This window comes from Ceratotherium simum, chromosome 38, assembly GCF_057802395.1.
Source record: "Ceratotherium simum simum isolate JZ-2026a chromosome 38, ASM5780239v1, whole genome shotgun sequence".
NCBI classification, from domain to species: domain Eukaryota; kingdom Metazoa; phylum Chordata; class Mammalia; order Perissodactyla; family Rhinocerotidae; genus Ceratotherium; species Ceratotherium simum.
The window spans coordinates 10493358-10520607 of NC_141937.1; the positions used below are offsets into that span (position 1 = coordinate 10493358).

At 44.1% G+C, this 27250-nt stretch overlaps 1 protein-coding gene across 1 annotated transcript in view; it reads right to left on the bottom strand.

Annotated features, from left to right (window-relative positions):
- The window catches only part of ZDHHC14 (zDHHC palmitoyltransferase 14), a 279190-nt gene that overhangs the window by 110080 nt on the left and 141860 nt on the right, over positions 1-27250 (bottom strand). Inside the window, 1 exon segment of the mRNA XM_087425093.1 lies at positions 1252-1412. Within this exon segment, the coding sequence (XP_087281219.1) occupies positions 1252-1412 (161 nt within the window).

The window sequence follows — 27250 nt, forward strand, 5'->3', positions numbered from 1 at the left end:
CTGTCTTGAAATCCCAAAATGCAGTGGTAAGAAAGAGATTGTCTCCCCACTGCTGCTTCTTCCTACCCCTGCCTCAGGACACAAAAAGACTGCTCCCCAGCCGACCACCCACCATACATGCCACTATCAACTCCTTTACTGATCCCCACCCAGGCGACAGGGATGAAGGATAGAGGCAAGATGCTCAGAGAAGGGCACAGCTGTGCTTCAGGGCTTGGGGATGGTAGACCAGAGCAGATACTGTCTATTAAGACCCACACTTGTATCTCTTTACACTGTGGAAAAGGGAGGGCTCTCTCCGCTGAGTGAGGCTGGGAAGGGAAGGAGCCCATGGAGTGCGAGGAATACTGGGAGAGAACTAACTCTGTCAAATGATTTATTTTCTTTTTTTTTCCCCAAAGCCCCAGTAGATAGTTGTACATCATAGCTGCACATCCTTCTAGTTGCTGTATGTGGGACGCGGCCTCAGCATGGCCGGACAAGCGGTGCGTCGGTGCGCGCCTGGGATCCGAACCTGGGCCGCCAGTAGCGGAGCGCGCGCACTTAACTGCTAAGCCACCGGGCCGGCCCAAGTGCAAACTTTTAAGGGCAAGAAAAAGCTCTCTTTTTAATTAGAAAAAAGAACTTTAAAAGTTTGTTGTGTGAGGAATTAGGATTGGTTGTAATATCTTTAAAATGCATTGCTGTAAACTTATCCTAGGATTTCAATATCTAAGGAAAAATAAAGCTCTTCATGTCAATATGTCTCAATGTATATCTTTGTTATGCCATAATAAAGGAAATTCTGGATCCCATGCTGGGTCAATAAGACAGCAGTCTAAGATGTAACCTTTCCAGGTTTATGTTATAGAAACTGGAGTTACGCTACGATGATTAGAAAAAGGAATAGAGAGAGTCACCTTCATCTACAGGTCTTGCACTACTGAGGCACCTTCTCAGGGCAGACTCGGACACTTGGGTTTCGAAGAAACATCGGGAAACAGCTCAGTGGCAGTTCCTTGCTTGATGGCACCACCAGCCCGCCTCCAGCACACCAGCCCCTCGACCTTACCTCCGACCACTTTACATCCCACCTCCTACTCTGGTCATCCTGTGGCCGAGGGAATGAAGACTTCCCAGACTTGTCCCCAGTTACTCGTCACCGTCCAGTGCCCTGCCCCTCCTGCACGGCCGCTTCAGCCTGTCCTCCCACACTGTGGCCAAGCACAGGTGGGAAGTGACCAAAGGCTAAGGGGAGACCTTCAGGGTTACCTATTTGCCTTTCCAGGTCGGCGGCTTCATCAGGCGTGGCTCGCGGAAGGACTCCGGGGTCACTGAAGCTGGTGCGAAGCAGGGTCCCCATCACAAAGAAGAACAGAATGCCACCGACCACGGGGATGGCAGGAGTGATTTTCACTGCTAGATATGGACAGCTGCCAACAGGTTGGGAAGGCGGGAGGGGAGAGAGAAAGGAAATATAAGGTCAGTAATCAACAGTGAGCAGTGTGTATTTTCTAAGAAGCCAAAGGCTTCTTAAGGAGAGTGAAATTGATTTCCATTAAAAATCCATCTCTGTTAAGCATTTACGTTTGGGGAGGTCTGCAATTCTTTCTAGTGGACAATTTAACCCTCCCTCTCCGGCCACAATAGCCCAGGTCCTTTGCTGCCATAAGCTACTTGGGAAAGACACTGGCAGAAGAATGAAAATCATCCTACTTGTACATTCAAGCTAAGATGTACAGCGCTTGTACCCAGTGCACTGTAAACACAGCTCCTGCATCTTTGTGATCCTCCACCCTTCCCTGGAATTGCATAACATAAGAAGACACCAGCTAGAACTGTCTTCATCAGAACCTGCCTTTCCTTTCTGGGTCAAGCAACTCAGGGACTTGCAGCCAGCACAAAATGCTGAGGGTTGCGAATTTACCTTCAAAAGGCAAGAAACCAATTTTCAATATTTTGGAGCTAATCGATCCAAAAGAGGTTAATGAGCTATGGAAATGAACTTGCAGGCCAGTTTCCGAAGAGGATTAAAGGGATTTCGGTGGCTGGAATATAATAATCTCATGCTCTTCCAGAAGGCATTTGAGCTAACAATTGATGAACACGGCCCAACTCAAATCTATGACAGCTTTTCCTTGTCCTTCAGTCCTATGAGCTAACATGCAACAGGGATTGTGATGAGTCAGGGAGAGGCACCCTTGGGACAGAATAAAGTCTATGTAGGGCATGCTCTGGGGATCCAGGAACCAGGGCAGTTGTAAGCACCATGGCCTGGGCCCACTGTCACTGCCCTTTGACTGCACAGAGGCGCTGAGAGGCAGAGTGAGAGTAGCTCAGTGCCTGGTGCTGAGTGAAGGATGGGATCTGCAATGACCATGGTCAGTCTATTGTCACCACATTCAGTAACGTCATGGGTTTCCAGGAACACAACATGGAATCACGGAATTATAACGTCTAGAGTGGAAACATCTATATTTCCATCTAGAGTGGAAAACATCTCCTAGATGATCCACTTCATCATGTGCTACTCTTCCAGATACTACTCAAGACAAAACAAAGAGAGGTAGCTGGAGAAGAAAAGATTGCAAAGCTTTGCTCAAGACCAGGAGGTGGATGGGGGCACAGTCCTGGGAGTATTGAGGACCAGCACCCCACTCCTGTAAAGTGCTTGCAGGAGAGGTGGTGAGGTTTCTGATGGGATGGCAAGAGGATGTTGGCAAGAGTCTAGGCCTCAAGGACCACAGGCCATGATCCCCTTTGCTGACACCAGCAACAGACATGTTAGAGCACCAGATCTGCAAGAGCCATGGCGGCTGGACAAGTCCATGTTGAGTGGTTACTGTGAACTGAAGACCAAAGGCCTTTGCTGAATTCCCTGCTCTACAGAGACCTAGAGATTTTCCAACAACTTTAAGCTGGAAGAGTGACCCCAAACATGACTAGGTGAGATTTCCTACCAGGCAGGTGGACTGTGGTCTCCAAGAGAATTACCTGATTTAGAGAGACAAAAATATATGACATTTCTAACATGTCTTTCATCGCTCTCATACCAACTCCCCTGCAAAGACAGAACAAAACGAACAACAGAAAACACTATCATGTCACACTTCAACTGCATGGCCAGTGTGACTTCTCTTCACAGGATTCATGGGAAACCATGAAAAACTGTTAATTGTCATTCCTGCATCAGCATGATCCTGCCCAAACTCCCAGACACTTAGAGCCTTTTTGAACATCCTCAGAGATTCTCATAGGCGAGCAATATTTGTGCCAATCTTCCTCTATTTTGTATGTGGGGTGCCGCCACAGTGTGGCTGACAAGTGGTGTAGGTCTGTGCCTGGGATCCGATCCCGTGACCCCAGGCTGCCGAAGCAGAACGCGCTGACCTTAACCACTACACCATGGGGCTGGCCCCTGAAAATGACTTTTTTAATCCCACTGATTTTGCTCTGTGTGTAAAAGAATCATTGCTCTCCCTTGAGTGTTTTCAGGCAAATACTGACATAATTAATTCCCTTTAGTGGGCTTCCAGTTTTTCTAAAAAATTTGATTTTATGATTTTAGGTACTGAAAAGCTTCAAGTCAAACAAACATTCAAGAACCTTGGGGACACCATAATCTGGCAAATAGCACTTAGTGTATACTCCTGGATTTATAAAGGAAATATTTTCCTGCAGTAGAGATCTACTAGTGTTGACAATTAGAAGATTTTAAAAGACGGCAACCCTTGGGGGTGCCTCCCTTTCACGTGGTCCTGGGCCCTAGGGCCTGCCACAGAACTTGCATTTCAGTTTGAGGCATGTAAAGAATGAAAGAGTTGTCAGGAAATGGCCATCTTCCCTTTAGAGATTCAACATAAAAAGACAATCAAAATCACATTTAATACTGCATCGAACTCAGAATCCAAAACATCCGTAGGGGGCTGCATGCCGGCTCTATGATATGGTGCAGTGCCGTGGGTTACAGAAATAGATACCTTTCCAGGGCATGTCTATTTTGTTAAATGGGGCACATTTGGACTGTGACATGGAGCTTCTATGAAGAGCTGGTGATAAAGATCAATTGCTACAGTCTATTGATTAACTCTCTGACTGGGATATTCAACCTGCAGTTAACATCAAGGAACTCAAACTCTCAAAGATCATTAAAAAGTATCTGTCTCATAAAATATGACATTATCTTTGTTACTCTTATTGTCATATAAAAAGCAAATTTACATTGTATTAAGCCTTAAAAATTTGCCAGTGTCCCACAATCAGAAATAAACACAGTCCATACTGCAGGCATAAGACTGACCCTGGCACTAATAGATTTCAATTTATATATATCTTAGCCCTAAAATATTTTTTTAAAGAATCTACTCTAGGGGGACGTTTTTGTTTTGTTTTACAAAATGGTTAGGGAAATGATCACTTGTGTAAAAGAGAATTTTCTAGAGTTTAAATTCAGAATTCAACAGAAGAATGCCTATTTGAATAAAGGCAGAGAATAAAACAGGCCAATGTTTTTTCTCTTTCTCATTATTAATGAGTTTAAATAAGAAACAATTGCAACAGTTGTTAAGCAGCAACAGCCAGGGCACAGCTGGACAAGATGACCAGGACAGACGCGTCAGTAGGATGGGATCTGTCTCAGGTGTTTAGAGCTGTGATTTATTTAGCTCCATTTGGCTTCTCCAAGGATGGATACTTCAGTGCTGTCAGAACCCTCCTGTAAAGGTAATTTAGCAGTTATGGTGTCTTTGTTTTTCCCTTTTGGGTCTGAAATGTAACTTGGTTGACCTTAAAGTTTGTCTGCTCAAAGTCGCAAAGGTTGCCCCCTTAGAGCAAGACGTAGTTAATGAGTAAGCCGCGTCCTCAATGGTTTCTTGTCCCAAGTACACTGCATGAGGGGCTGTTATCTTCAAGGGCTACCCACTTCTCAGGCTGATGGCTCTGGGCACCTCTCTGTCGCCTCCCCCGACCTGCCACCAAGGATCTCTGCTGCCCTTGCTAATATCTGACATTCAGAATTAGAGATCAGTGTCTTTAAGTTTTCTATCCCCTGGCACATGCTCATCACAGACACAATACACTGGTTTAAGTTCCTTGCACTTGAGTGTTGATTAATTCCTTCAGACCTGTCCAGGAAAGGAGGAAAAGGAAGAATCTAGTTGACAAGTAAATGCCTACGACCTGCCAGGGCTGCTTCTGTGTAACCAGCTGTCGAACGTGGAGGAATCACACGTGAATCTGAAATACAACTTTTTCAGTCTCCCTTTTAAACCCGCTCCTGCTCCTATGTGAAACCTCAGGTGGGTCCCCTGTCTTTTCTGGTCGTGAGATGAAGGTAACAGGAAGGCCTTCAGTCACTTTAAGTGGCCAACAGTCTCATTTAAGTAATTAAAAGTGTAACAATCCCAGTTATTAGTGAAAACTTCTATCTCGATTTTAGGTTAAACCTCTTCCACTTCCCTGGCTGGTCAAGTGCAGTTTCTGGCCTGTGGGTGGCTGGAGAAGAAAGGAGTGGGGCCTCCAAGTGCTGATTTGAATGGCGCTGTCACAAGGCGGCTTTGTGCTCTCTGGGTCTACCAGATGTTTAAATCTGGCTCTCTAGAAGCTGTGAGTTCTTCAGAAGCTCCCAAGGGAACCTGTGCACACTGCCTTGTCCTCCTTCCTTCTTCTTATATAGAGAGCAGGCAGACTGTCTCCGACCCAGGGCCCATCCTTCCACCTTGCTTTGCCCCCATCCCCGTCCTCTCAAGAACCTCGTGGGGTGCTGCCTTGAATTCCTTGGCTCTCGGCTTCTCTCGCCGGGGGGACAGCTGGAACAGCCATCCCAGCCCTCTGCCTGCCGCACGCCCCCCTTCACTGCCCTAACTGCACTGCCAGCTCTGTTACACACGTCCCTGCTCAAAAGCCTGCAATGGCTCCCCTTTTCCTGCAAATTAAGTTCAAGCTCCTTCTCTGGCCTCCATATCCCATTTTGCCAGTCCCTCCTGCTCATCCTGCATCCCACTCCCCCTTTTCACACATATGAGGACAGCTATGCTGACCTCTCAACCTTCTCAAACAGGCCCCTGCTCACCCAGCCGTGGTGTCTGGAATGTCCTCATGCCCCATCTCAGCCTGGTGCTGATTAAAGCCTCCCCACCTTTTTTTTTTTTTTTTTTTTTGGTGAGGAAGATCAGCCCTGAGCTAACATCCATGCCAATCCTCCTCTTTTTGCTGAGGAAGATTGGCCCTGGGCTAACATCCATGCCCCTCTTCCTCCACTTTATATGGGATGCCACCACAGCATGGCTTGACAAGCGGTGCGTTGGTGTGTGCCTGGGATCTGAACCCGAGCCACCAGCAGTGGAGCGCACACAATTAACCACTACGCCACCCGGCTGGCCCCAAAGCCTCCCCAACTTTTAAGCTCCTATGAAGACTTTATGAAAAGTTGTTCTTGGCTCACCCCCAAGCAGAAGTGATGGCCTCTTTCTCTGAAGCTCCGTAACATTTTTGCTTGCTCCTCTCTATGGTATGTGTGGCTATTCGTGGACATACCTCATGGACCCCACTGGCTGGGCCCTGGTCATCGTGGTGTCCCTACAGCACCTAGGGCAATGCCTCATACATGGCAGGTGTTTGATATACTTGTTGAGTAACTGAATGAATGGGACTCACTCACTGAATTTTACAGAGTTACATGGAAAAGAGGAGGAAAGTCAAATCAGCCACACCCTCAACACCAACAATGCCTTGTGTCTAGAACTCCCTTCTCTATCTTCTAAGTTTGCTAGGTCTTGTGACTTCCTTCAAACAGGTGCTAAGATGTGCCACATCCAGGAGGCTTCCCCAGCTGAGAGACGGAGTGGATTCTCCTTAGTTCACGGAGTCAGTGTGCCATCGGAAGCATTAACTAGAACCTCTAACCCCTCCACGCTCTCAAGTTCTAGCAGATGAAGCCCCTTATGTTGATACAACTTTGTACAATACGAGATGCTCTGTGACAGTTCCCCTGTCCTCCCAGCCTCTGTGTGACAAAGGACAATATTGAGTTTCTCTTTGAAATCTTGGACAGCACTCTTCATAAAAGCAGCAGAATTCACGCCCCAAAGTAAACAATGAGATCAGTGCTCCACACACATCTTCAAATGCTTCTAGAAACAGCAGAGCACATCTGCACTCCAGGTAAGGACAAGGCAATGAGCAGAGCCTGCCCACAGCAGTGATCTCTAGACCTCCGGAAAGAGGTGAGACGAACAGGAAATCTCAGCCAACCACATCAACTGGCTTGGCTTAATAGCGGAAGTGCTGCGCGCAGCAAAGAAAATTCTTAGCCGGAGCTCAGACGACTTGAAAATGGCTCCTTCACATTTCTGAGCAACTGCGGATGGGATTTCCAATTCTGAGCCATCTGTGATGAGGAAGACTCCTTCCCCCGAGGGCCTGGATCGGATACAAGATGATGATGCAGCTGCCAAAGATATAAATGCCAAATGGAGTCCTCTTTCTGTCTGAAGAATTGTGACCTACATACAGCCCAGGGCCATGTGGGAAACAGGCTATGAGTGTCTCGTCTTCACAAAGCTTAATGGGAAAGTGACAGGAGAAAAAAAATAAGCATCTGAAAGCATGCATTTTCATAACATAAAAGAAATGAGCTAATTTAGCACCAGATGAAACAAATGCTACATGATGAAATCCTTTACAATTCACGCCCTCCTATCATATACATCAGTGTGAGCTGTTTGACTTTAGCTCTGATGATTAAATGCTTATTACAAACTGTCATCTCATCATACATTAGTGGTAAAGAAAGGTCCTTCCAGGTAATAATTAGGAAACGTAGCATTGCCAGAAGATTAGAAGGAATTTTTTCATTTCTAATAGCAATCTTCTCAAATATTTAGGAAAAATAACCACTTGTGTTTTGATGTTTATACATGAAGGGTGGAATTGTTTTCTGGGTGCTGTATTATCTGAGACTATGCAATGAGTGTGTTTTGTCATTAATTATGACAAAATTATTTTACCATCAAACAGATCCTGACATCCCAGAATCAATACTGTTGTTAATTCTGCATTCATATTTAGAGACTGGCTCACAGGTTAGAATCTGACGTAAACTGATTCCTTGGGCAAAACTCCTGGGACTAAATTAATTTCTTAAACATTTCAGATAGGAAACCTGTATTTCATTATTGGGTCTCTCTGTTTTTCCACAGGACATTCTTTGGGGGAAAATTAGCTTTACTTAAAAACAAAAACAAAGCAAAACAATATTAACAAGATGTAGCAGAGATGTTAAAACCAAGCGGCCTTTGGAACAAAAAGTAGAGAATCTTTTTCCCATATCAAAACAGTTCGAGTCATCTTTTAATTTTTTGCCTGCAAATGGATACATATACAAAAAAATATCCTGCTAATTTAGCTCATGACCCCTAACTACACAATATGGCCCACGTTTGATATTTTTGTTCTGTCCTGTACATATGAGAGCATAAACACGAGAATAACTATTCTTTATACATAGAAATGAGGTATGCAATTAATGTTTATACAGGAGGGGGACATGGCTTTGCTTCACTGGTGCTGCTCTCTAATGAAGGAGGTTTCTGTGTTTCAGAAATCCCAAAGTTACCTTATTATTTTAGATTTCAGAAACTTGATTGCAATGCATTTCAATAATAAATAGTTAAGGCAAATAAATGATCATAAAATGAAATCATCTGAGCCAATGACTCACATGTCTGAAATAATAACAGAGTAGCATTGTGAGGAATGGAGGTTGTAAGGGTTGTAATATAAATTATCTTTCTCCTTTTCATATGAGTCACTGTAAAATAAATGTATTTTTCATTTATAGGCAGGGACATAAACATCATTAGTTTTATGATTTGTTCCTTAATCACATACTTAGAAATAAATGTACCACTACAGGGCAAAGACAAGCACATCACTTGGAGACAGAGAGAAAAAGTAGCTTCAGAAATAATATCCACTTGCAACTCTAGGATGGAGAAAAAACAAATAGATGATTTCATAAAACTCCCATGAGTACCGTTCTCCTACAAGACACCCCATGGCAGCACGCAGTGTTTGAAAAGCCCCCTTCTTACTAATTGCACATAATGATGAATCTACCAATGTTATATAGGAGAACCCAGGGACCAAAGGGGAAACATATAACAAGAGAAAACTGGAAGGAAAAGCACAAAGCCAGAGCAGACCTCCACATATAAATCTGTAGACTATAAAGATGACTCCTAGTGTCATCCCTCAGCAGGCTCCTTGTTACACCAGTCTCCATCTACTTTCTTCTCTGAGAACTGTAGCTTTTAGGCTTCTTAGGAGAAGGAGGCAGGGAAAGGAGGAGAGGACAGTTCTAAGGAGTCTGCTTTCTCGCTGGAGGCCTCCCCACCTCGATGTGGTTACTACAGGGATGTCCCCCAACGCAGCACAGTCTTGCCTGAAGCCTGTAGAGCTCCTATGTGACAAAACCAGTGTCGTTATTTTCACTCGGGCCTCCCAGACCACCAGATAGGTCCAGTTATAGACACTGAACCTGGGAATCTGTTGTTTAAAAACACAGGCTTCAAATCACGGTGCATAAACAGCCCGATACACTCACCTACTATTGAGAATGTGCAAGGGCTTGTTAGGGAAAATTGTGGTGTTTCAAAGTTTTTGCCAAGTGATCTTGAGTTTGATTTAAAATTCCAGGAAGCCAAAGGCTTCTGGCTGGTGTGTGGATCACAGGGAAGAAAGCCAGCATTTCTCTGCCCAAAATGACCTAACGTGATTACTTAGGCATGGCGACCATACATCCCAGACTTTCCATTAGAGCCCTGACGAAATGAATGTCGGTGTCATTTTCAGATGGTGTGTGGCCGATGAACTGGACATAGTAACTCCATCATTTTGCTTTCAGTGCATTCTGGACCCATAAGAAATTGGTAGGGCAAGAGAGGTCCCAGTGGAAAGTTCCCTGCCTCTGGGCATGCTGGGAGTGTGTGTTGGGGGACGCCTTCATACAGATTGGCCAGAGGAGAGATCCCAGATTTGATCCCAGAATTCTAAGGTGTGGCTGCTTCTGACCCTGTTTTACAGTTGAAAGGGTGTCCACTCTACTTCCATTTTGGCAACTCTGTCCAGGGAAGTCTCACCAGGACGTTAGCTCTATTCATAATTCTGTGTTTCATCAAATCTAAGGTACCAAAATTTTAAGATGTATCATTTCAGGAAAAATGTGCCAAATAAGACAATGTTCTCTAATCACTTGGAATCTTTATCTTATACGTATTGAAAGAGCTATTTTGGACTTATTTGGACACCATTTTAAAATCTATATCACTATTTCGCATATATTTTTAAAAATGTGAGTGAGTGCAATAGATTGGCCAAAGGATTCCTAAAACATCTTCACGCTTTTCTGAATAGCTTTCTGACTCAGTGGTGTCAAGGTCAGAGGTTTTCCATACGGTATCGTCCTGGTGCCCCCCAATGCTATAGCTTCCGACTCCTCTCCTTGCTTCCTGCCCCCCACAGTCTCACATCACCAAGAGTGATGTGGTGAAAGCCTGTCCAATCACGTCACTCCTCTGCTCAAAACTAAAGCCCATGTCCTTTTGGAGGCCACGAAGCCATCTGGCTTGTGACCTTTGACCTCATCTTCTAGTCCACCCTCTTGCCCACTCTGCTCTGTCCTCATGGCCCCTTTGTGGTTCTTGGAACCTGCCAGTCATGCCTCTCCTCAGAGCTTTTGCCTTCTGCCTAGAACACCCTTCCCACAGAGAGCCACAGAGCTCCCCACCTCCTCCAAGTCTTCTCTCAAATAGCACTTTCTCAGTAGAGCCTTCTCTGACCACCGGTACCAAGGGACTAGCACCCTTGCACCCCCCTTCCGGGCTTTATTTTTCCTCATGATTTATCCCTGCTTGGCATACTGTATATATTCACTTCATAACTGTCTGACTCTCCCGCTAGAAAAACATTCAAAGCAATGAGGACTTTTGTCTCCTTGGTTCACAGATATAACCCCCAGTGGCTAGAAATGGGTCCAGCACATAGTAGGCCTTCGATAAATATTTGTTGAATGAACTGCATAGATATCTAAAAAAACACAGGATACAAAGTAGAGTAGAGATGACCCCATTTTTGTTTCAAGTGCACATTTATATTCATAACTGGAAGAATATGCCCTAAAATATTACCTCATTTATCCACGGTGAAAGGTATGAGGGTGATTTTGTGAATACATGCTTTTTGGTGGTTTCCAACTTTTCTTAATTAAACACGGCTCATTTTTGCAGTGGAAAAATATACGATTAAAAATAAATGCAAAAATACTCATTAAACTGAAAAAAGGGTGGTATTGCCAAGATATTAACATCTGCCTGTGCTTTCTAAAAATCCACTATCAAGAAAGAAGATGCTGGACAATGATGTATATTCCAGGCTGCCTTAGACTGCTCTAATTAGATGGGCATGCTTCCAGGTATGGAGTATCATATATTTAAGAATGCAAAACTCAAGTTATCTCCCATCTCAGCTCTAGTTTGTATACAGTTGCCTACGGGAATGTGGCTGGAGGAAGATCTTCTTCTGCAGTCCTTGTGGATTTCCATCTTAAACTGGATGTTTATATTCAAGGCAGGGACAACTACATCTGGTGTTTCTATGCCACAGTGGAACAAAAGCAAAACAAAACCCAAGGAGATGGTTGAGAAAGAGGTACAGGGCCACACATGCTGGGCTCAGGTCCCCGCACTTCCCAGTAAACGCTCTGGAGATCCAGAGTCTCAGACTCATCGTAGCTTCCCTTTTTCTTTCCTTGGGTTGGAGGTGGGTTCAAGGATGGCAGGATGGGGAAAGAGGCCTTCAGGAATGAGAAGGGATGAAAAGCTGCACAAATTAAACCTCCCAAACACTGGCAATGTTCATGGGGGTGATCCCGAATGGTGGGTATCTCATTATGAGCATCACTGGGGAATAGATTATTCAACACAGAGACATTGTCAACGAAACACAAATTACTTTAATCATTATATGTTTAAGAAAACCTTTTTGGGATGAAAATGCCCTGCCTTGTTTTAGACTGCACAGTGAACATCAAGGAGCCTTCTCCTCCTATCCCAAGGCACTGGGGGAGGCTCTCCGCTGGGATATGGTGCCGGGATGCCCTTCGGTGCGGTGCTGCTGGTACCACTCAGCATATAATTGTTGTTTGTGTGGCCTGTCCTCTCCTCCCTCCAGCTGGCTGTTATTCCCAGTGCTTCAGCTCTCAGCAGCTCCACCCCCAGGGCTTCAGTCAGCTCTCCCAGGTTTGTTAAAGCAATGAACTTAGCTTTGCACAGAACTGAGGCCTCCGCCATGGAGTGTGTCCCCACCCCCACCATCACACTGGGCAAAGTCCTTTCCTACCAATGTCCAGAAGTTACTGCTATGGAAAAGTGGTCTTGGGTGTTATAAAGAAACACTAACTCAGAATCTTTTGGCCTTTGTGTGAGTTTCGGAAAGTTTCTACAGATTCTACAGAAAGAGAGCAAGTACTGTGGATACTGCGGATGCCTGATGTTACTGAGCATCATTCATTCCTTCATTCAATTGCTCCACACACTTTTTTTGAGCACATACTATATGCCAGCACACTGGACCAAATGCTAGAGAATACAGGAAGATCAAGACAAGATCCTTGCTCTAAAGCGGCTCCCATTCTAGGAGGAGAGACAGACCCAAATCAGTTAGCTACAGACAAAATAGCAAGTTTGGCGACAGGAGTAGAGAGAGAGTACTAAGGGGACCAACTCAATGGGCCTGGATGGAATCAGAGAAGGTTTCCTGGACAGGGTGTTAATGGCTAAGCAGTAGTGAGACCAGCTAAGAGGAAAGGTATCAGCAAAAATGTGGAGCCACAAAACCCTTGGCTGTACTTATTGTTTCCAGGCCTTCCATGGGTGACTGACGAGTGCTAAAGTGGCGTCTCATCAGACCTACCTGGATTGGACTCCACTGCGAGTCCAGCAGGCAGGTCTTTGCAGCTTAGTCACTGCTGTCTCCCCAGCGCCCCCGACACTTCCCGCTGCAGAGTAGGCACTCAACAAATACTTGCTGAATTGAATTTAATAGAATCATCAGAGCAGACCTGGGAGATCTGGGTCCACGCTGTGGGTGGTGAACTGCCAGGCGATTTGTAGCAAAGATCGTCACGCAGTTGAAAAAATTAAAGAAACCATGTATGATGAGCAGACACTCATCTCAGTGTATTCCCTACTTCTGCTGACAGCTCCTCCTGTTCTGCTAACGCTCTCCTCACCCTAATGTCATGGTTAATTTCCTCCTATTTCTGGGAGAGAAAGGGGGCCACCTTCTTCCTTTTGCAAAGGAAGAAGAATTACCAAGTACATCTTTCTTTATATTTCCCTAAGATTGAAGAGGAATCGAAGATCTGGTTTTTAACATTCCCATCATCATAAACCTCTTAGAAGTAGATAATAGAGGAAAAAGACGGGTTAGAAATGGCCAATTGTTGAGACAGCGATGCATGTGAGTTTGGAAGGCTAGGCTATTTCACTCATAAACTCACAAAACAATGCCATTTTCAACAGTAGAGACACCACAATTTGAAAAATAGTACACAATACTTATACAAAATGGAAATAGGGTGCTTTGACCAGAGAAGAAAAAGGCTACACATGTATTTAAGAAAAAAAAGGTTCCATTTCCCAAAAGGAGAGAAATAAAAACAAAAGAAGTTGAGCAGATTAACAAGCCCATGAACCCTTTGACACCAAGTTGGAGGCCATCAGGCAAGGACAGTTTCAGGAGCAAATATTTGGTAGAAAAGTGAACAAAATGAAATTCACTAAGAGTTTCTAGATACTGGGTTGCTGTTGGGGGCTGCTGATTGATTTTTCCTGTCTCTAAAGAGGCAACACTTGGCTTTCATGATTCCTTCTCCCCCACCAAAACATTGCCCATGGTATTGACTATTCTTCTCTGTAAAGTGCCTTTGGTGAAGGCATATCTCTTCCCCGATGGTGGGGAGGATTCCTACCATGGAATTATCCAGCCCATTAGAAAAAGGCAAGGTCAGAACAGACAGATACAGAGAGAAGCTCCGCCCTTGCTAGACACACTGATGCTGATGTGGTCACAGTTTTTAAAGTAACAGGCAGCTAGACAGGGAGATTGCAGGGAGAGGATGAAAATTTACATTTTTTGATGAAGTACCTATATTTCAAGCAGTTTCACATATCATATTTCATGTACTCTCTACAAAAAGTCTATGACGTTGGTATTATGGAGGCCATTTTAGAGACGAGGGAAGTAAGCCCTAAGAAGTTCACTAATCTGACTGAGGCCACCCAGGTAGTAAAGTTCAGACCAGAAGTCAAATCAGATGTGCTGTCTTCAAGCCCATGCGCCCATGGCACATTCTCTCAATTGTACGACAGTCAGGTCTGCATTTCTGATGTGCATCCTCTGCATTTTCTCGGTAGAATACAGTAACAGTTGTACCTGTTGTCACCTTTTTCTAATGATCTCAATTACCCTCATTATATGTGATTAAGAACTCCTGGAAAACCAGAAACTTGATTTAGCTTGAAGGAGGCTTGCCCAGTTTGGGGAGAAGATGGGCTCAGGAGTCATGGGTGACGCACCTCTCAATGATGGATAGCCAGCAGATGGGCCGGAAAGGCAAGGATTCGGGGACCTGCCAAAAAGACAGCTAGGCACAGGATCCTCACTGCTGTGAGTGCGGGCTGGAGCCCCGACATGTCAGGGTGGAGGAGTGGGAGACGGCCGCTCCGTCCAAGGAAAGGCGTGGGGCAGCTGTGAGGGGTGCAGAGCCACAGCCACTAATGCGGGGGACACATTTTGGTTTCTGCATCTCCAGGGACACACAGGATCTTAAATCCCTCAGGACACCCCTTTGGTGTGAAGACTAATGAGGGAGTAACACCTTAATGTCCAAGGTCAAGAACATTTCTCTTGGGCTCTGCTCTCCGATTCCATTTGATAAACAACCAGCTCTGAGGTTTCTACATAGAACAGCGCTTGTATTCCCAGAGTCCCTGTTAACCAAGATTTGACACTGAATGGTGAAGGTTGCTCCTGTTATTTCAAAATACACTGATGCCACACAAAGACAGCACTGGCTTAGTTTTGCTTCAGTATTGGGGGGGATTCTGATGGGTATAATGCTAAAGCAAAACTTTCATTTATGAAAAAAGAGAAGCTTCCTAAAATTCCCAGGGTATGCCCAAGGAGTAACTTGCTTCCCGTGAGAACAGGGCGGGGTGCAGAAAGTTCAAGTCCCCTCACTTCTGAGAAGCCAGTGTGGAACTGAATATACTGCTCTGACATACAATCCTGTCAAGCAGGTGAGACAAAGAACTCGGAAGAATACAGGTGGAAGGTGCCAGGTGTCACCCGGAAGTCTGAGGATTTTTAGTAGATACTACTAAGTACAATGATATACTTTTTATGAAACTCTTTGAACTCGTTGGGAAAAAACTGAAAAATACCATTGTATTGTTGACCAATTAATGCCTTAACCACTCACTCATCTAATTGTGCCTTTCCAAGTATATTCTTCTGTGGTTAAACTTTCATATTTTCTCTTTACTTGAGTTTTCTTTTAAGCCACACACTTCTGATAAAAATCTTTTCAGTTCATTTTTAAATAGAACAGGTTCCTGAGGACTGCCCGGTGGCAAACACGACTATTGGTAAATTTTTAAAAAGAAGAGGTCAAAAAGCAAAATAACGCTCATCCGTTCTGGAGAAAATCGTGGAAACAACCTTAAGGGATATGGTGGGGCAACATCTGGGAAAAGCATATTTAATGAGAGATCACCAACAGGGATTCAGGCAAAGGAAATCATGCTGGCTATCCTGATGGAATTTCTGGAAGATGTTACTGCCATGAAAGGTACAATAAATTAAATGATGGCTACCATTTTCCTTGAGTTTTGCCGAGCAGATGGCAAAGCTCGAGAATCAACTGGGTAGCTGGAGAATGAGACAACGGAGAGGGAAAAAGATCAGAAAGACATCTCGCACAGGACTAGGTCCTCATCCATCTAGGGCTTGTGCCATACCTCATCCAGTTAAAGAGTCAGTAGAATTTGTGGAGTCCAAAAGAACTGTCAAATTCTAAGGATGGTATTTTACATTTCCAGAGACAACTGCCTGAGAGGGCTGTCGTGTGGCTGCCAAAAAATCACCACTTCTTGTCTTAAGCACTTGTGGGACTGAATGATGTCAAAAGGCAAAGATCTACCAAGCAGGGCCACAAAAAAATGCTCTAGCTGCACCTCTGTGCTCAGTGGCAAAATCTTGTGGCTGTCATGCTTATTCTGGAAGGTTCTGGAAGACTTTTTCAACCAGAAGTTTCCGTCAGTTTGAGTTTTGCCTCCTCTTCTTCCCTCAGTGGAATGTGTGTCTGCTGCTGCACCATGCAAGATGAAAGGATTTTAATGTTGCCTAATGTAACAGCAAGCTTTGCAAAAACACTTTTTTGAAGAGATGAGTTCTTGAATAGGCCATCTGGGTCAGAACCTAGGAAAATGGGTAAACTGAGCCAAGGAATAGCAATACCTGCTGTTCTACAAATGAGCTGAGAACTCAGCCTCTCCTGCAGAGTAGACAGGAGGAGCTGCAAGTCTGGGAGGAGGGGGACACTGAGGCAGCCAGACCTCGCTGATGGTAACCTGCTTTCAGGTCACCCAGCTGAGCCTTCAACAGGCACCCAGCGATGGGAGAAGAGGCCAAGACCTACCTTAGGCCATGTCTTAATCTGGAGGTTATGGGCTTCACAGTCTGCGGGGAGAAGATCTATAGATTCTCCGAGGGGTTTGTGATCCCAACGACTCTTTCTGGAAGGGAGGTATGTACCCATGTACCCACACAGAAGTACACTCCTGGGCTGGCTGCTAAAGATGCTGCCCTAAGTGCCTCAATGTTCCCTAGCCACTGTTCACTGCCCTAGCCCTTTTCCCCACATTCCACGGACCTCTCCATGATCCAGCAAATAAAACTAATGCTTGCCCAGGTTGGAGGCCTCCAAGTCTCTGCTCCAGCAGTTGTTAAATAATTTGGCTATCAGCTCTGCCTGTAGGTCTTAAGAGTGGAACCAGCCTTCTCAGCCAACCCTTGGTGCATATGGATCGGTCCAAAGAAGATGGGTTCACACAGTCACCGAAGTAGAGAGGAGGCAAGGGGGCCACTTGGAAGCTGATGCAAATATGAGGGCAGGAAGTGAAGTTCCTTCCTCATCCCATGAACCTGAGGGTGGGAAAGACTCCTAATAGCTGAAACAACTCCAGTGTGAAGAAGAAAAATAGCCCAAGGCAAATGGGAGAGTGTGAAGAAGGTTCTGGAAGAGACTGAGGAGAGGTACTAGCCTATCTCCAGCCTTGCCTGGAATCTGAGAACTTCGCCTTGGCCAGACCAAGTAGACTGACATTTGAGACAAGAACCTGACCCACTTCCACACCAGAATCCGGGGGTGGGTCCAGAGGGCCACCATGAAGAGTTCCATGGTGTTATGGCAAGGCCTTAGGCACTGGAAACAGGCCGACTGGCTTCAGATCTTAAATCTGGCACTTACTCTGTAAGCCTGCGAAAGTTACTTATTCTCACTTAGTCTTAGTTTCCTTGTGTATTAAATTGGAATAATGTAAATTATAGGTAATGACGGCCCCATTGTTATGCTGGTTTGAGAACGGATGAGTTACTGTTGGAAGACCTCTAGCAAGGCCTCTGGGTATTTATTAGGTACTCCCTACATTGATTATTTCCTTCCTCCTACAAGAGCTTGTCTTACACTTGTGTGGATTTCTGGTAATTTTCTATACTTACCAGTTGTTCCTTGTTTTGGTTTAGTCTACTTGGTTTCCCTGCAGTTTAAAGTAAAAGCCTATGAGAGTCGTGCATTTATTTCAGAGGCCAGTCGGGTTGGGAAGAGGTTTGGCTTCAAGGCTCAGAGAGGAATTCAAGCAGAAAAGTGATTGGTAGCCACTAGAAGAGAGGGCGAGTGAGCCAATTCCCGAGAAGTCTGTGAAAGAGAGAAGTCTGGTGGGGAAAGGGGAGCATCTTGAAACCAGTAACCGGCCCTGTGTGTGTAGCTGGCAGAGAACTCCATTCCCCCAGAGCCGCTAAACAGCGGTGGGACTACAGGGGAAATACTTTCGTGCCTTCTGATGCCCAGAATCATTTTAATTGAAACACCATGAAAAAAGTCCTTACACAATATGGTAGGTAGCCTGTTGGATGGCTCCAGTGATCCCTGCCTCCTGGTATTCACACTCATCTTGACTGGGGGCTGGCCCTAGTGACTTCTAGAAAATGGCAAAAGTGTTAGGTTATCACTTCCAAGATTAGGTTACCAAAAAGATTGCAACTTCCCTCTTGCTCACTTACTCTTGCTCTCTTGCTGGCTCTCTGTGAGGAAAGCCTGATGTCATGCTGGGCACTGTCCTATGGAGACATAGGACCTGTCATGAGGCTCATGAGGGTCGCCCCTGGCCAACAGGTATATGAGTGAGCTAGAAGCAGATCCCCCAGTCAAGCCTTGAGATGAAGGCAGCCCCAGCCCGTATCCTGATTGCAGCCCTGTGGGACACGCAGAGCCAGAGGACACAGCTAAGCTAAGCTGGATTTCTGACCCAAAAACTATGAGATAATAAATGCTTGTTGTTTTAAGCTACTAAATTCTGGGGTAATTTGTTATACAGCAATAGCTCACTAACACCCATGGCTCTGCCAGGCACAAACTATATTTAGAAATTACATATGCCAAATAAAATGGAATATTCGTCTTCCTACAGTGAATAGAACAAAATCAGTGAATGGAATAAATCCTGAACATCCTTTCTACCTGCAGTTTCCTCTGACTAGCCAAGTGGTACACAGGGATCTTTCTGGATGCAAGGAAAACTTATAAATTATTAGTTTGGACTCTGCCCTAATTATCTGAAACTTTAGTTACCTCTCTATGGTCTAAATGACTATGCTCAAGGAGATGTGAAAATTCTACAGAAACAATGACCAAGAAAATCTGCCTTCTTAATATGTAAAAAAAGATAATCAACAACTACAGCCAAGTGGCAGGGTACAAAATCAACTTACAGAAATCAGTTGCATTTCTATATACCAACAACTAACTAACTAACAGAAAGAGAACTCAAGAAGACAATCCCGTTTACAATTGCAACAAAAAGAATAAAATATCTAGGAGTAAATTTAACCAAGGAAGTGAAAGACCTATACAATGAAAACTATAAGACATTACTGAGTGAAATCAATGATGACATAAAGAAATGGAAAAAGATTCCATGCACTTGGATTGGAAGAATAAACATCACTAAAATGTCCATACTACCTAAAGCAATCTACAGATTCAACACAAGCCCAATCAGAATCCCAAGGACATTCTTCACAGAAATAGAACAAAGTATACTAGCATTCATATGGGGCAACAAAAGACCCTGTATAGCTAAAGCAATCCTGAAAAAGAAGAACAAGGCTGGAGGCATCACAATCCCTGACTTCAAAACATACTACAAAGCGATAGTAATTAAAACAGCATGGTACTGGTCCAAAAACAGACACACAGATCAACGGAGCAGAATTGAAAGTCCAGAAATAAAACCTCATATCTATATGGGCAGCTAATCTTTAACAAAGGAGCTAAGGACATACAGTGGAGAAAGGAAAGTTTCTTCAATAAATGGTGCTTGGAAAACTGGACAGCCACTTGCAAAAGAATGAAAGTAGACCATCGTCTTTCGCCATACACAAAAATTAACTCAAAATGGATCAAAGACCTGAAGGTGAGACCTGAAAGTATAAAACTCCTCAAGGAAAATATAGGTAGTACGCTACTCGTCATCAGCCATAAAGGGATCTTTTTGAATTCCATGTCTACTCAGACAAGGGAAACAAAAGAAAAAATAAACAAGTGGGACTTCATCAGATTAAAGAGCTTCTACAAGGCAAATGAAACCAGGATCAAAATGAATAGGGACCCTACCAGCTGGGAAAAAATATTTGCAAACCATATATCTGACAAGGGATTAATCTCCATAATATATAAAGAACTCACACAACTGAATAACAAAAAAACAAACAACCCAATCAAAAAATGGGTAGAGGAAATGAACAGACACTTCTCCAAAGAAGATATACAGATGGCCAAAAGGCACATGAAAAGATGCTCAACATCACTAATCATCAGGGAAATGCAAATCAAAACCACACTAAGATATCATCTTACATCCATTAGAATGGCTATAATCACCAAGACAAAAAGCAACAAATGCTGGAGAGGCTGTGGAGAAATGGGAACCCTAATCCACTGCTGGTGGGAATGCAAACTGGTGCAGCCTCTGTGGAAAACAGTATGGAGATTCCTCAAAAAATTAAAAATAGAAATACCCTATGATCCAGCTATCCCACTACTGGGAATCTATCCAACGAACCTGAAGTCAACAATCCAAAGAGGCTTATGCACCCCTATGTTCATCGCAGCATTATTCACTATAGCCAAGAAGTGGAAGCAACCCAAGTGTCCCTCGATTGATGATTGGATAAAGAAGATGTGGTATATATATATACCAGGGAATACTACTCAGCCATAAAAAAGACAAAATCGTCCCATTTGCAACAACATGGATGGACCTGGAGGGTATTATGTTAAGTGAAATAAGCGAGAAAGAGAAAGACAAACAGTGCATGATTTCACTCATATGTGGCAGATAAACCAACACACGGACAGACAGAACTGTTTGGTGGTTACCAGGGGCTAGGGGGGTGAGGGGTGGGCACAACGGGTGGAGGGATGCACTTATATGGTGACTGATAAACAATAATGTACAAAAAAATTTCACAATTAAAACAAAAAAGTAAGAGAGAAAAAAAGCATTAAAAAATATGTGAAAAAAGATATATAAGAAACTAATATGGAAAGAAAAAAGCAGATGTTTATTCACAACCATATGCCACAGAAGAGACCTTAAAATTAAACTAGAGCTGGAAACTGCTACCTATTAAAAAACTGCAAATAAATAGAAGTAAGGTTAATCAAGTGAGCACAAACAAACCATTCTGGCATTTCATAAACATCCTCTTAAATCTCTTTATTTACTCATTACATTTCTTTAGTCCTGTGCTAGATACCCAAACATCTGATTTTCCCCCCTTTTTATTTCCTAAGAAAATATTTCCATCTTTTATACAAAATAGTAAGAGAGAAACATTTTCCAGAGAGTCTTTGTTTTTTAATGAGTTTAGAGAATACTCTTTCCGGAATCAGGCTACGCCAATTTTATGCCCCTGTGGTTTGACATTATTGTGAATGGCATAAAGGAAAAAAAAGAAAGTCAAAAGTCTTTTGTGGTGGGGTTTGCATAGCAGCTGACTAGACATGTCTGATGTCCCTCTGCCCAACCTCCCATTAGATGGGATGACAGGGGGCTGCCCCGTGGCTTAGCAGTTAAGAGCACACGCTCCGCTACTGGCAGCCCAGGTTCGGATCCCGGGCGCGCACCGACGCACCGCTTGTCTGGTCATGCTGAGGCGGCATCCCACATACAGCAACTAGAAGGATGTGCAACTATGACATGCAACTATCTACTGGGGCTTTGGGGAGAAAAAGGGAAAAAAAAAAGGACGAGGATTGGCAGTAGATGTTAGCTTAGGGCCGGTCTTCCTCAGCAAAAAGAGGAGGATTGGCATGGATGTTAGCTCAGGGCTGATCTTCCTCAAAAAAAAAGAGAGAAAACAAATGTCAATAGCAATGAAGGCTGAAGATAAGAACGCACCACAGGCCAAAGTCCAGGGCGTTTTCCGTTAATATATTGTTGATGGGGATGAACTGAGACATTTTTGGATCACACACATTACATAAACCATAAAACAGAACAAAGCAGATGGCCTCGAAAGGGCAGGAAAGGACCTTAACACAGAGGAATAAATTAACATGGCCATCAACCTCACTAGCAATCAAAGAAAGACGAATTAAAAATACCATTTGTAGCTTCATATCGACAAATGCCCCCAAGGCTTCAGAGAGAGAGAAAGGGAGAGAGAGAGAGAGCGTGAGCCAAGAAAGAGCATTGTCCTCCCTCCTTCTGGTGGGAGTATAGACATCGATGCAGCCTTCTTAGAAGGCAGTCTGGAAATAAGTGCCTAGAACCTGGCAGTTTAAGGCTTCTTCTTTTTTAAACCTCTTTTGGAAAGAAGGAAAGAGAGAGAGAGAAAGGTGGTGGTGGTGGTGGGGGGGAATGGAAGAGAAGAAAAGAAAAATACCAAGAAAATTTCTACAGTGAGAAGACTTTTAAAAAGCATTAAAAATATTTTTTAAATCCTAAAATAATTTATAAAAACTAGTTTTGGTAGCTTTTTGAGACCAGAAAAGAAATCATTTCCTTAAAATCCATACCACCAAAAATTACACTACTGAATTTCCTTTCTAAGCCTATATTTCTTATGTTAGTTATTTCTCTAAGATCATAGAAGCAGAAAATGGATAAAAAACAAAAGGGCCCATAAACCAGATCACACCCCCTACACTTAATGAAAGAGCTGGGTGAACACCAGTGACACGCTGTCAAATCCATTCCTGTCTGTGAATCCAGATTTACCAGTTTCTCGTGAACATTTGAATTTAATTTGAGATTATATATCAAGTCTAAACTCTAATTAAGTGATGGTAGGATTTCTCATTTTTAGTTGTGAAAGCCATTTTTACCCGTTTGGCTTCTGACATAAGATTTGTATTTATAAAGGCAAGAATTAGCATATTGAATGAATACATCCAGGAACCTGAACCAAAGACAGCATTTAATGTTTCCCACAATCCTACGAGCAGGTATTGTGATAGATGACAAAACAGAGTCACAAGGCAACTTGTTACAGGTCATCTAAGGAGGCAGTGAAGTGGGTAAATCCATGACCGCCTCATGCCAAAGTTGAGTATCTTTGTGCAGCCCAGCTTTGCGACTTTTTAAAATGCAATTTGTTATATAACTCGAGCAATTTTCAGGTGAGTTAGGTTAAAGCAACCATCTCAGATGCTTCCCCTTTAGTAGGTGGCCTTAGAGTTTCTAAAGCAAACATTCCTCACTGTGGATTGGGTCAATCCAGGAGCACAGCTGCTCCCAGAGCTCCTAGTAGGGGAGAGGTGTGGCTGGAAGCCGAGGGTCCAACCAGAAATCACACGGTCAGCACCTTCCTTCCCCGTCCTGAGTTCCACCTTTCCAGGAAATGGAGCAGCCTCTCCTCAAATCTAAGAAGCCTCCTGCTCTGAAGCTAAGGTTCAGAGTGGAAACCACAGGAGTCCCTCGCTCAAGGCTGCTCTCTAGAGTTTTCCGAGTCCATGCTATGGGACAGGCACTGCGCTGGATTGCTGTGACTTCAAACCTAGCTATGATGCCTGACTCCAAACCATAAACCAAACCAAAAAAGATCTGGCTCCCTGTGTGGGCTCTTGAGTCTACCTCCCTGGGTCCCCACTTCTCCATCTGTAAATGAGGAAGTTGGACTGATTGCCCCCACGGACCCTTGAGTTCTCACATTCTATGGCTTTAAATACATCTTGTCTTTCCCTCCTCCCCCAATTCACTTACACATTGGTAAACAGAATGCAGGTACATTTTATGTGGATTTGAATTAATGTGAATTTGAAATGGTATGATATAAAAATGTTAATAAAGCTTCATTTTATGTGCAAAAATCTAAATCCATCTGAATTAAAAAAATTATCATGAAACATATCATTTCAAAGTTGGCAGGAAGTGAATTGTCAACTATGTAACACTATTGCCCCATCCCCTTCTAAGAACTAGCATTCAGTGATACTTTCCCAGGTAAACGGAAACACCAGCCATCCTTTGTGTCAGCATCCTATGGCCAACACTTTTGTTTCATGTCTCAGAACACATAAGTGATTTTGGTGACCACTGTGTTGTTATTTAAATACTTATTGCTATTATAATTTAAAATCTTTTAAAAATATTCTATAGAAATGCAGAATGTTGTTTCTACATTTATGCATTCATTAAGAGGCAGGTGCTAGGGCTAGTACTGGAAAACACTAGAAATTTACTAACTTTGGAAAGAAAGTTAGAGGTTATAAAACACTATTATTATATGTATATTATTATGCATTTTTGACATTTTGCTCAAAACAAGCAAAAATATCCTTTAATGGTGTAGATTTATGCCTTTGAAGACCACATCTCCCTTTCTATAAACGTATTTCTATGGAAAAATTAGTCTCAAATTATGTGAGTTCTAAATCATATGAGATCTTCAGGAACTCATCTCTTGCATAAACTGTGACTACCAGGTAATCTCTGATTAGATATGTTCCAGTAGGATTTATATGCCATGACAGCTGGGGAAGAAAGACCTAGACACAGGGATAGCTAAAGCGTATATGAGCAAGAATCGAGGGGAATAACAACTGAGCCTTCCTGCAGGTTCCTCCGTCCTGTCACAATGGGGAAGGGGCTATTTCATGGGCCACTGCCCCAGACAGGACAGGCTGGGATGGAACCCAGGGAAACTCATCTGCCTAGAGTTCTGGACAGATCACACACCTCAATTACACTCGAAATTTTAGATCTGGAAGTGACTTTGGAAATCATCCCTTGTCCTGCAAATGCCCTTCCCTGCCCTTCAACTCGGCTGAAGTGCCACCTTTCCAAGAAATCTTTCCTGAGCAACACTCGTACTCATTAGTGCCCACCTCTGTGCCACCAATGCATCCTGGGCATCCATTCACTTTCCCCACTGCACTCTGCTGATTTTCTTATTGCCCTTTCTTATCAGGAGTCTATGAGTTCCTTGTGGGCAGGGACTGGTTGGTTAGTTTTTTTTACCCCCCAGTTTTATTCAGATATAATTGACGTACAGCACCTTATAAGTTTAAGGTGTACAGCATAATGATTTGACTTACATATATTGTGATATGATTAGCTCTTCATCCCCAGGACCTAACACAGTGATGGGCTTTGGCGGGCCCTCTGTAGATGTCTGTCTGATGAAACAAACCAGCTGAATCCTTTCTTTTACAGAGGAGGAGCTAAGAGGGGAAGGGCCTTGCCCAGGACCACACAGCCCCTGAAGGCCGGAGCTAAGACTAGAATTCAAGTCTCATGGCTCCAAGGCCTTCGTGTGCTGGTCCATCCGGGACACGGCTGGTTCTGAACCTTCAGTGGATCAGTTTTGCTTCCAGGATCCGTGTAAAGGCAATTAATGTTTCTAGAATAACCAAGCAAGTGCCTTTTAGAAAATTATCTCCTTTAGGCCCTCTCTTCCCCTGTGAGCTCATCTCTCCCGGCAAGTAGATAGATAAAGGCTGCTCAGCACGCACTTACTGAGCATCTTAAGATAACAGCTCAAATAAGGAAAATCTGTCTTTCATGCAATGCCCTACTTACCACGGTGTTTATTAAGATCAGATATTGTTCCCTACAATTGTTTCAAAGCAAAACTAAATAAAGAAAAGAATAAAAATAAATACAAACTTTGTCTCTTTGCTTCTAGTTTGAAGTAAAGACGTTGTCATCATATTAATATCAGGATTGGAAAAATGCAATATAAAAAATAGAACTGAAACTTCATTGCTACTTTGCGGGGACTGGCTCCTCATACTTCAGGGGAAAAACAACAGCTCCACCTCTGCCTGTGTTTCTGAGATCCCTAATGCTCCTTTGCTCCTGTTGAGAACAAGTGAATCAAGAGTTGGCCAATAGAACACGGTAGTTAACCCAGGGGGATGCAGGGTGTGGCGACCTAAGCAGAGAGTAACAGGAGTGAACTCCGGCGGCTCCGTTGTCACCTGAACAGACCCACTCACACCGGCTGCTGTGTGGCTCGTTGCGTTCCTCCTGTTATGTGTCCCCCACGTGAAGGGAGGGCCCCACATGATGTGGTGTAAAGACTGTGCTGATCACAGCACACGTTGGAATTGGCTGTGGAAATAACCACTGAGACCAGTCCAGGGTCAGGGATCCACAAATGCGAGGCCTCTCTAGCTTAAATCGTAAGTTCCAGGAGATACATTTTGAGGTGGATTCTAAAAACCAAAGCAGACACGTGTGAAAAGCCTGAGAATGGGAATGTTTTGGGATTTATTTTTTTTGTGAGGAGGACTAGCCCTGAGCTAACATCCGATGCCAATCCTCCCCTTTTTTCTTGAGGAAGACTGGCCCTGAGCTAACATCCGTGCCCATCTTCCTCCACTTTACATGGGACACTGTCACAGCATGGCTTACCAAGCGGTGCGTCGGTGCGTGCACTTAACCGCTTGCGCCACCGGGCCGGCCCCAGGGCACAGGTTTTGGGACGGGAACTTGGGTGATAGGGATGGTGGGAGAGTCTGGGAGCAGGTTCGCGTCGCTGTGTCAGCTGGTGGGCCAGGGCGCTCTGATGTCACTCACACACAGAAGCCGGCTCTCGAGCAACTGAGATGATATTTCATTCCTTTAATGTCTTTTGTAAATTGTAACTCATTCTCATGGTAGCTTTTCAGGTCTTTACAAGCACTGAGCCCAGCAACAATTTGTTGTTTGAGGTTGTTTATAAAATATCGCCGCCCACTGCCACCACCACCTGCTGCCCTGAGAACTCAATGGCCACTGGCCTTCTGATGCCCGTAAGTGGTGGCCGTTGGGGACCACTTGCTTGAATCCCAAATGTAACTAGTGGTAAACTCATCAATTTGGCTTGAGGAAGATGCAGCAGGAGCCAGTTCTTTAACACTGAAGCTCGACTAGACTCAGGGCTGACTAGACTCAGGGCTGCTGCCACGGAGATAAAAAAGGAAAGAAAAGCAATGGCAGGTGGGTGGTCTTTGTTCTACCAGGCCTCCCACGCAGGGAAGGGAACCTCAAACTCCAAGAAAACAAACAAAGCTGCAAGCAGCCTGCTGTGTCTGAAGAAGCCAACAGGGTCACTGGCCCTCCCATCCTCCTGCCAGGCTGTGTGTCCACATCCATGAGTGCTCACACATGCACACATGTACACATGCACACATGCACCCATGCACTTACACACATATGCATCCTCTCACACATGCACACATAAACACACACATACATGCATACACACAGGCATGCACATATATGCACGCACACTCACACACATGCATGCACACATATAGACGCACAGACCTACATGCACACACACACACACCCCTTTTCAAGTTGTCCACAGGCAATGCTGTGATGACTTTCCTGACTGATCTTTTCTCAGTTAGCAGCTCAAGCTGTGGCTAACGTGG